Source organism: Manacus vitellinus, unplaced genomic scaffold (assembly GCF_001715985.3).
Source record: "Manacus vitellinus isolate BGI_N305 unplaced genomic scaffold, ASM171598v3 scaffold_44_pilon, whole genome shotgun sequence".
NCBI classification, from domain to species: domain Eukaryota; kingdom Metazoa; phylum Chordata; class Aves; order Passeriformes; family Pipridae; genus Manacus; species Manacus vitellinus.
In genome coordinates, this window is record NW_021940565.1 from 2,307,860 (window position 1) to 2,318,820 (window position 10,961).

At 51.5% G+C, this 10,961-nt stretch overlaps 1 protein-coding gene across 1 annotated transcript in view; it reads left to right on the forward strand.

The window, feature by feature from the left end:
* The window catches only part of PBX1 (PBX homeobox 1), a 131,272-nt gene extending 120,623 nt beyond the window's left edge, over window positions 1-10,649 (forward strand). Inside the window, 1 exon segment of the mRNA XM_018079024.3 lies at window positions 6,088-10,649. Coding sequence (XP_017934513.3) covers window positions 6,088-6,180 — 93 coding nt within the window. The 3' untranslated portion in view covers window positions 6,181-10,649.
* Window positions 10,650-10,961: the final 312 nt, after the last annotated feature.

Consider the following 10,961-nt stretch of genomic DNA (forward strand, 5'->3'; position numbering starts at 1 on the left):
AGTGGCGACGGGGCAGGCTTCGTGCAGGCAGCTGGCGTCTAGGACTGTCAGAGCCGATCAGCGTTCGCCTGGCACCTGCGGCCACACACGCTCGGCCGGGAGGAGCTGCTAAACAGGTGACACCTCGTGTAACCATGGTGGGGAATGTCACCGCGAACGCCCCGGTCCAGAGGTGGCTCCGCGCAGAGGCCAATGGCGCCATCCTTGAGCGACCATCTAAAAATAGCCCACCCCCGGCCGGCGTCCGAAGGCGCGGTGGCGATGGGGTTGGCGGCAATAAACGCTCGCAAATAAGAGGAGAAAAAAACCCCACAGAGCCAACCAACGTCAACCCAAGGAAACCTCGCCCAACCAGGCTGGGGGAGGATGCAAGGGGGAGGGCGGTCTCTGGAGCATCTTCTCCTTGTTCTTGGGTGCGCTGGCGGGTTCTGACTAGCATGAAAATTCGTAGCGACAAGCTGTGTCGCACAGGGGGAAATCGATCAGACACACACAAGGAGAACCCAGTGTAGATTCGGGACAGCAATCCAACTTCATTTCTCAGATCAATCGTCCACCATCTCAGTGGCGGTGACAGCAAGCTGGGAGAGGAGGGCAGCCTGGAAAAGGAGGCTGCGAGCGTCGAGTGGGTGGTGGCAGCGGTGTCCAGGGTGGCACAGAGGAGGGGACGCCTGGCCCTGGACATGACAGGCTGCCACGATGCCCATCCAGGAGGCTGAAGGTTGAAATGGGGTGGTCTTGAGCTGGGAAGGGAGGTGATGGTCCTCCAGGTGGGATGGTGGTCCTGCAGCCAAGACCCCCGTAGGGTGCACTGTCTAGTCCTGTCACCCTTCTGACCAAGCTTGTGCCATTTGTGGCAACCTGGCACGTGACCATCTTTGGGCCATCATTGTGTGATGGCCACTGCGGGCGTGGGGAGGGGGTGCAGTGGGACAGGGGGCTGTGCTCCCCTCTCCTGCGGGCACCGGGGCTTAGTGGGCGGCTTGACGTCAAGGAGGCAGAGGCAGGGAGGATTTGTGAAGTAATGTAATTGAACATGTGCAGATAATTATGTCTCATTACATAAGCCCCTTGCAAAAACGGCACTTGGAAATGCCACATGAAAGAGCCTATCGTTCCGCATTAATTTCTCCGTGCGCTGAATTTATTCCCTTTCTGGCTTTTTAATACTCGGAGAGTAAATGAATCGCAGGCTGATCATGATAAGAGATGATACTTTTGTATAAATTAAAATACCCCCAAGGAAAGAGGCTGAGCTGATTGCAGTTGCAGTTGGCTTGGAAAATTACAGTGGCCTGGGTTAAGCCAAAATTTGGGGGGTGGGGGGGTAGTTGCTGCCAGGGATTACAAGGCAGGGAAGGGACAGCAGGGGAGAGGAGAAGAAAGAGAGAGTGGAAACTTGAAAGCCAAATGGGACGAGAAGGCCTGGACTGGTGTTTTTGACTGTGGTAATGGGAGAACCAGTGTTCCCATGAGCAGTACTGGGAACTGCTGAGCTGAGCATGACAGGGGCTCATCGGTTCCCCCTGCCCTTTCCAAAGGGGGACCTGGCATGTTTGCCACCTCATGTCTCCTCTGGCCGGTTTTCAAGGAGGACAGAAACCCAGATTGGCCCGTGTTGGATGTTGTTAAGAGGCAGGCAGGGTGGCAAAGGGTTTATGGCACGAGTTTGTGGGTGACTGCTCATTTCCCCAAAAAGCTGTGGTAGTCACAGGGAATGAGACAGGGAGTCCAGAACTAAGCAGATAGTTTAGGAGGCATCTTCTGGGTTGTCTCTCTATCCCAAAATGTTTTGTTTCCTCTGTATCCTGGGGATACAGGATAAAAGCTCCAGCCTGGAACTTTTATCATCACTTAATGTCTTCCCACCCAGTGAGGTCCCTTGATCCCAGTTTGTCCACCCTGAAGTGTGGCTGCCCTCTTGGAAGCATCTATCCTGGGCAAGGTCCTGGGGAACTCCTCAGTGCAGTCAGGATGGCTGGCTCGTGGCAGGCAGGGCTTCCCTGACTCTCCCTGAACCCTTTAATGCCAACGAAGGGCAGCAGAATGTGGAGGAAAGCTGATTGTGACACAGAAAGCTGCCGTCCCCGCATCACCCGAGCATCCCCGTGAGCTGCTGGAAGGAGATGAGCCGAAACCTAGTCAAGAGCCCTGTCACAATGATGTCTGCACGGGGCTGAGGTTAAGTCATCCCCGGAGCCCGTCAGCGCTGGGAAGGCAGCGGCAGGTTGCCCGGCTCCACCGCTGGAAACCTTGGCAGGGGACACAGCGCTCGGGGTTTGCCTTCCTTGATGGGGGATGAATTTTTAAATGCGTGTAAGTCGTGACAGCTGAGAAGAGGAATCTACCCAAAGCCCAGCTCCCTCCGTGGCTCTGCTGCTCCACGGCTGACAGGCCACTCCGCAGGGCGGAAAGGGCTGGAGTCGGTTCTGCATTGTTAGCAGGATAATGGGCAGTGTCCCAGCCATCCCCACCCCTGTGACCCGCAGGGATGGCTGAGGCTGAGGGAGAACGGATTCCTTCTCCTCCACAGGTGGAGACAGCGTCAGGCAGCACCAGTCCCAGCAAGGGATGGGAATGCTCGTGGTGATGGAGGGGTGGTAGAGGCTGGAGCTGCCTCGCGGATACCCAGGCTCGGGTCACACTGAGAAGAAGGAAAGACCCCCCCACCTGAAAGGAGGGGGTGTTTGGGGCCTGAACCAGCTCTTTTGGCAAACTTTGAGGTGTAGGGTTTTGCACCATTAAGTGATGGTTTTTGAGTGTCTGGGCTCTCTAGACAGTGTCATAGGGTCCACCCGTGTACCCAGGAGGTCCCTGAGTTTAGGGATTTCAAAGCATTTAGATGCTCAGGTTCTCTTGGGCTCCAGTAGAAGTTGGATCTTTATTGCCATAGTCCTCTGGAGGGTCCCACCCCAAAACATTGCCTTTCCTGCCACTGTCCCATGGCTGTAAATTTACAGTGTGTTCTAGTTCCACCACGTGCTAGTGAATGAGCAAACTGTAGTCATCTTAAAGAACAACCCTTTCAGAAATTTCTTTTTGGACTTTAGTTTAATTTTTAGATCGTTTAAAAGTCTAAAATGAGAGACTATTTTTAAGTTCATCAGAGTGTGAGGCTTTTGATTTAAAACCACTGCTGTGCAGAGCTGTGCCTGTTTACAGAGTAGTGCGTGTGGACAGGGATGGTGGTGGTGGGTGTGAGGGGGAGTTTTGGATCCACTCTTGTCAGCAAGGATCACCAGGCACTGATACCTGTAGGAGCTGAGAGCTCCTCACTTGGGCTGAGACCTTTTGCTCTAAGAATTTGAGCTTTGGGAAGAAAGTTGTTGCTCTGTTCCTCAGCAAGCTGCAGTTCACCATCATGGTCAAGCTATGGTTCATGGTTATAACCACCAGCTGGGGTGTGGAAGTTGTTCTGGCAGGGCTTCAGTGCCCAAGCTCCATCCATCAGAGATGCCTTGGTGTCTTCTGATGGCCAGGGATGCCTGGACATGACCCTTGGAAAGGGATATCCAAACAAGGCTGCATTCTCTGCTATGTGATAAGACCTTCAGTGCATATTATAATGAGGCCCTGATACAAGCTCTTAAAAGCTCAGAGGTCTGAAACCTCTTTAAGGCTGCTCTGTCTGTCAGACTTGCCAGTATCTGGTGTGTTAGCAGGTTAACCTGACACCCTGGGCCATCGATGGTGGGACAGGGATTTGGTCACAGAAGGTGGGATGCCGAGACAGCCTCTGTGCTAAGCAGAAGGCACCTTTAAAAATTGGCAGAAAGTCATCTCCCAGCCCCACGTAGGAGGCCTGGGCAGGGAGCCAGCCAGACTTGCTGGAGGTGACAAAAATGCTGAGACCTGTGGAAACGGGCACCAAAACCAGTTGCTTCAGCAATCCATCACCAGGGCTCCAGACTTGGACAGTCACCAAGGCCTTGCCTGTTTTTTGGCACAAGAAGGGGACATCTGAAGAGATGTCTTGGAGACCGTTGCTCTGTCTTTGGCTTGTGCCCCTCCTGAGGAAGTCACAACTGTGTGCAGACACTCCTTAGAGGATCTCCAAGGAGCAGCAGCTTCCTCAAAAGGCTTCCTTATTTTTCAGGGAGATCCCAAGCACTTTAGTACACTCAGATCCCAAGAGATCTCCTTGATTCAGAAAGAGGCAGAGCCATCTGGGTGGACTTGGATGCATCCTGCATGTGGCTTGATCCGTGCAGCAGTGGAGTGAACTCCACTGAATGAGTGGGGATGGTGTCTGTGTGCCTCTGCCTCCAGGAGGATCTGGCCTCCTTATAGAGGGCTTGTCCATACCAAAGGATGGTGTCAAGATGTCATGGCCAACCTTGGGGCCTCCTTTCCATCGCTTGACCTGTACCTTCTGGCCTTCCCAGTTTGGGTGAACAGGAGGGTGTGGGGTCTGTGGAAAGTCTCTCCCCAACATTCTCTTGACTTCCCACTGGGTGTGACCAAGGTGGTGTTCAGCCACACAAACTCCTGCAACACAGGAAGGCTGATTCCCAGACTGGAGTGCCACGAGGCTTCCCAGCATTTTGGGGAGAGAGGGGTGCTGAACATCGAGACACTGCAGTCACTGCCTGCAAGACACTCTCCCTCTCGCTCCTTCCAGCCGTGACTGGCGTGCAAAAGCCTCGCTAAAAATAGTTGAGCACAATAGGGACGGAGCCCTGCTCCACAAGGCCCCCTCTGCTCTCCCCCCTCCTGCTCGCCGTAATGACCCTGCAAACACTAAATGGCATCTGAGTGCATTAAGCAGCAAACTCTCCGGTGACATAGCAATTACGGCTCTGAAATAGATTTGGTGCGTCACGGAAGATAAGGGTTTTGAAAGTTTCTGTTGTGATTATAGCTTGTAACTCCAACAAATAACAGGCTTGGTAATAAGAGGCTGCCAGCACAGCTATTGTGGTTCTCTCTCACTGATGGCACGTAAATTGCTATTAATGTCCTAAGTGTACTTGAATATGCCAGTCTCGGGGCGGTGGAGTTGGCTCTGTGTCTCTCTTTACGCGGCCTGTCATTGTCGGGCTGATAATCTACAGTAATTGCTGCCTCTTGCAGCAGTCCAAGACATGGAAGGGTGGATATTGCATCTCGGGGAGCACAGGGATGGTGGGCTGGGGCCCGGGTGTGGGTGGGAGCCGGTGGGGGCAGTGGGCATGGGGTCTCTGCAGGCGAGGGGTTCACGGGGCTGGTAGTGCTTGTGCACAGTCTGGTTTCACACTTGCACCCAGGGTGGAGTGGGGTTTGCTAACCTGCTAAAGCGGGACAGCGACTGCTGCCAACTGGAGCTGGGGCAGCGCTTGGGAAGGATTAATTAGCCAAGCACTGAATCAATGTCACAGTGAGCAGAGGAGGCTGGGTGCGACATCTGCTCCTCTCTAAAGGGGATGGCAGCCACAGAGGAGCAGCTTCTGTGCACCGCTGGCTCCTGCCTACAGCAGCCAGGGCCCTCCAGTAGCTCTGCTCTTGAGAGGCTGGAGAATTTAGCTCAGTACCTGTTTTTAGAAGAATAAACAAGTTGTCTGCCATGCTTTGGTGTACAAACCCTCAGGTGGCAGCTCCGTTGCACTGTATCTTGGCTTCCCTCAAGGAGGTGGGGACATGGAGCTATTCTGGGGGACATGGCACAGCTCATCAGTCCCTTGGGACCTGTTACTTGTTCTGCATGTTCATAGCACTTGGCTTCAGATAACATCCAGGCAGCGGGTTCTGGAGTGAGATGTTTACTATTTTCCTCTTTCCATATGGGGAATGGTCATATTCGGTGGTAAAAGAAAACCCAAGCAGCCAGAGCTCAGGGTTTTTTTGAGAAATAGTTTTCTTTTAAAGGGACAGACATTCTATGAGCACTTGCAGTTTATCAAAAACCCTGTTTGTTACAGAATTGTTTCTGGCCCCAACCCTATGGATGGGGTGGGAGGTGGGGGGAAAGCCAGGTGGGAAATCTTTGCCTCCTACATTGGTTCCTGCTGAGGGAGGAAAAGGGGTTTCTGAGGTGGATGGGTGACTTGGGTAGGGCCACGTGTGCCGTGCCATGGGGTGACTGACATCTCCATGTCTCTCTTCCCACAGGCTAATGGAGGTTGGCAAGACGCTACTACCCCATCGTCGGTGACCTCCCCCACAGAAGGCCCTGGCAGCGTTCACTCTGATACCTCCAACTGATCTCCCAGCAAATTGCATCCCTGGCTGAGCCGGCCCCGGCGGGGGCGGGAGGGGAGGGGGCCTCTCCTAACACCGCAGCAGTCAGACTGGAGGTGAACCCAATCAGCACACACAAGAAGACTCCTTCTCTTCTCTTCTCTTCGTCGGGATGCTTTTTTCAGCCAATCTGGACACTTCTTTATACTCTCTTCCCTTTCTTTTCTGGGTAGAAGCCGCTCTTCCCCCTCCCCACTACCGCCACAACACCACTCCCTCCCCCTCACCCCTTCCCACCGAAGGATATGTCAACAGGTAGAAGGATTTTAAGGAGGAAAAACAAAAATCCACCGCCACCTCACAAACCAACCCCAGACCAGTGTACAGCCTCACACTCGGTGTCTTTCTGAGGAGCCACGAACGTCCCTCAGTCACGTCTCGCTCCCTCACTGGCAGGCAGCCCCCTCGCCCCCCTATCTCTCATGCTACCTCTCCGTAGGGAATTGCCACCACAGACCTGCTGCCACCTCGTCTCTGCTGGCCCCAGCATTGCCCCCTGTGCCCAGCCCTGCCTCGGTGAGCTGTCCCTCGGGCACCACGGTGACAGGGCGGGTGGGCACAGCCCCTGTGCACATAGAAGGAGCCAGTGTGCTCCCCTTCATTTCCAGTAGGTACCAGCCCATTCCCAGCCTGGGGAAACCGCCAGCGGTTCCCGGTCCCTGCCCTACTCTGCCACACATCCCACTGGCTGCCGTGAGCTGGATGAGCCAGGAAAGGAGGCAGAGGCAGGTGAGAAACAGCCATTGCTGATAACAAGTCGCTGAGCACCTCCGTGGAAGTGTGTGGGATCAGGCATGGATAGTCCGTGGGACCCCAGCAGTTTTCCCACAGCTCCTAGGGAGGCTGGTGGTGGACTTTTCCTGGTGAGGAGACTGTCACAGGGTGCTGACTCATGTTTCCAGGAGTGTGCCATGGTGTGGGAGAGGGGGAGGTGGGTTCCCCAGTGCAGGCAGGACTTGCAGAGGTTTGTGCTACCCTCTGCATTCCCAAAGCCCTGCTGAGCTGGCAGCGAGGGACAGGCAGCAGGATCCCAGAGTCTGGATGTGGTGGGCTGAACGTGTTGGATGCTTTTGGTTACAGTGCCACAGGTTTGCTTGAGGGTGAAGCCCTCAAGGATGAGTGGGTGCCTCCCTTGGGGATGCCTTTCTGCTGTGAAGGGGCTGGTTTTATCCCAAGAGTTACTCTGAACAGTGACCACAGGAGAAATCATGGGATTTTCTGCCCAGCTTTTCTGATCCACTGTTTGGACAGGCAGTGGTTGCTGGTAATCAAGGCTTCATCCTGCTGAAATGCCCCTTCAGGTGGCTGATGCTGGGAGGACATGGCTTTCATGGAAAAGCAGGGAGAGGCAGCACCAGTTTCCCTGGGCTAAGCTTTGTGCCAGGGTGGCACTTTTGGCCGTCGGTTCTTCCAGCAGGCACGAGGAAGCTGAGCCAGCCCGCAGCAAGACCCTGGGTGTCGTGGGGACTGGTGTGGGTGCAGCATGCCTGGCACCTTGTGATGGATCCCATTACCTCTTGGCTGCACCTCATGCTTTTGAATGTCCATGCCCACCCTGCTTGTGCTGGTCTTGAGGTGGGAACTGCCAGCACAGAGCAGCGTTAAGCAAGAACTGTTTAAAGCTCTGCCAAAAAAAATTTTCACCCTTTTGCTGGAAAAAAATAATGGTCCTTGGCTTGCAGGGCACAGCAGTGGTGTGCCCACAGCTCTGACACACTGTCACCTTGCAGTGCAGGGGCTTTGTGTGTCCAACAGTGAGACACTTTCTGCTCCTTTTGCATCCATGCCAGGGATGGGGACCCTGTGGCAGAGTGGGATGCGACATGCGAGGTCTAGGGCTGCCTCCCAGCTGTGGTAAGAGCACTGAGAAGGTTGTTTCCCTGCAAGGACAGTTTTGTGCTGCCCACCTTCCCCAGCCCTGCACCTTCCTGCATTCCCCCTCCTCCTCCTCCCGTGGCCTCCCTCAGTGCTGCCTTTTATCCACTTCTAGCTTGTTTTACACAAAACTGTTCTGGCAAAGTGTTTCAGGGATGTGGGACTGGGTTAGGTCTGTTCTCTGGAGCAGCAGCAGTGCCGTGCCTGCAGGAATGCCACGGTCCCTCCTGGGAACCAGCTGGGAATGAGCTGAAACCACTTGCTTACCAGAGCCAGCCCATGCCGGGGCTGCCTTCCCCTGCCCTGCAGCCGCTGCCCCTCCTGCCTGTCCCCCTGCCCGTGGCACTCCCTGCCTGGGCCAGGCACTCACTCCTCCATGGTACTTTGCAAATCACCTCCTGGATTCCCTGGTTGGTCCCTCCAGTTTGCGTTGGCGTAGCTGCTTGCTTGCCTTTTTCTTTGCTTTTTTTATTTTTGGGTTTTGTTTCTCCTCCCCATTCTCCTCCCCTACTCCAGCCCTGAGTGTTGTGGGGTTTTTTTTCTTCTTCTTTTTTTATTTTTTTTTTTTCTGCCCAGAAAAACCTGACTTCGATACCAAAAAAACAAAACAAAACAAAAAAGAAAAAAAAAACCACAAAAAAAACACAAACAAAAAAAAAACCTGCAGAAACTCAAAAAAAATAAAAATTAAAAAAAAAAATCACAAAAAAAACTCGACGATTCTTTCAGCTTTATTAACATTTTCCATTGTTTCTTGCGATTTGTGTCTCGTTCTTTGTAGTATTGATGATAACGAACATTTGATAATGAATGTTCTTGTATATTCAGATAAAGGAGAAAAAAAAAAAACCAAAAACGCAGTCGGAATTTAATAGTGTTTATAATAAAAGAATAAAAAATGACCCTCTTAGCACGCAAAACTGAACAGGGGGAAGGTCCCGTCCCTGTTCTTTCTGTGGCAACAAGCGCTTCATTCCTGTATAGTTTATAACATCAAACTACCTACATTCATCTTCCTTTTTTTTGTTTGTTTGTTTTTTCCCATGGTTTGTTTTTTTTTCATTTTCTCGCATTTGTGAATTAGTTCAAGAATGCTAGAAAAGTGTAGAGTTGTGCACACTCATTTCTTCTTACACAATGTTTAAAAAGTGACGGTAATTCATTTTGTAAAACTTTAAAAAGAAAAAAAATGGTTGGAATAGTGAGCATTAATAGGTACAGTCTAACATTTTATGTTTCTTAACGTTGAGACCCAGAAATGACCTTTTATTTTATTTTTTGGCATTATTTGGGATGGGAGGGGGGGGCTTTGATGATGATGCTAAGTTTATTTTCTGTCCGAGACGATGGCCTTGCCGCTTCCCCCGTGCTTTTGAGTTGTGACCAGAGTGATGTGAAAAGTGATGCTGGTGTTTTTTGGTGGGGGGTGTTCCTCTTCTCCCCACTCCCTTCAACTCCCAGCTCTAGAATATCTTTCTGGGGCTGCCCTGGGGCTGAGCAGTGGGTTTATGTCTCCGAAGAGAGACAGAATTCTGAGGGGTTTCAGGGAGGAATGGGGAGTCAGGTGCTGAACCCCCATGGGTCTCCATGCTGGGGGGTGTTGCTGAGCTGCATGAAGTGGTGGAAGGGCTTGAATCCTCCCCAAAATGTGTAGATGCCCAGATGCTCTGCCCTGAATCCCAGTATCCCCCTTGGCCCAAAATTGAGGGATTCAGAGCAAGGAAGGTTCCAACCTCTTTTTGCCTACGGACCTTGCTGAGAATGGGGTCTTGCAGCCTGGCCCTCAACTTCAGCTGCACCAATGTGCTGAGAAGGATGAGGGACAAGGGACAGGACAATGCAGCCCCCACCCATGGTGGGACATGGCCCAAAAGCCCCCAAATACAGCCTAAAATCTGGGTGGCTGTGGCATGAGATTCAAGGAAAAGCGCTAAGGGAGATGCCATTTGGCATCACTTCAGTTTTCTCTTAAAACAGTTCCCCCCCTCCTCCCAAAAAACCTGAGCTTTTCACATCACTGAACGGTTTAGGGTTTGGGGTGTTACTTTTAATCCCAAGGTTTCCTGGAGTCCTTTTGTTTTCATACACCTTTATTATTATTATTATTTTATTATTATTAAGACGATGTAAATCAGACATTGCCTGGGGGGTTGGTTTTGTTGGTTTGCTTTTTTTGTTCTTGCAAAGCCCTTTCTATCCCTTGTAAAGATGATCCAGTTCGGAATTGCTTTTTCTTTTCTATTTTTTCCCCCATCTTTTTTTTTTTTCTCTTCCTAATGGATTCCAAATATTAAAAAAAAAAAAAAAAAAAAACCCTAAAAAAAAAAAAAAAAAAAAAAAGACTCTCTGTTCCGACCTGGTTTTGAAACTTTAAGCTTTTCTGCTTCTGTAAAGAGAAAAAAAAGGCCTCTGTCTTTCTGATCCCAACTGAGACTTTTATGTTCTATGACGATACTAACAAGGTGTAGGTTTTACAGTTTCCTGATTTGTACTGGTAATGCATATTCCAAATAAATAGTTTCTTTTGTTGCAAAAAAAAAAAAAAAATTCAAAAAAAAAAAAATGAAACCAAACCTGGTGTATTTTTTGGGAGAAAAAAGAGGAAAGCAAGATACCTTGGGTGCCTTCTCCATGGGATGCAGGGGGCGGGAAGGTTTCGGGGTGCAACAGGGAAGTGAGCAGAGTCCTGCTCCTGGTGGCAAGAGCGTGGGAGCCAGTGGGATGTGATTTGGGATGCTGCCTGAGGTGCAGCATCCCTGGTGCCTCCCACCGTGCCTCAGTTTCCCTGGAGGAGGTGAGTCATTCTGGACATTTGGATTTGTCCATTCAAAAAACCCATTTTCAAGCTTTCATTGTCATTGCTGGTTCAC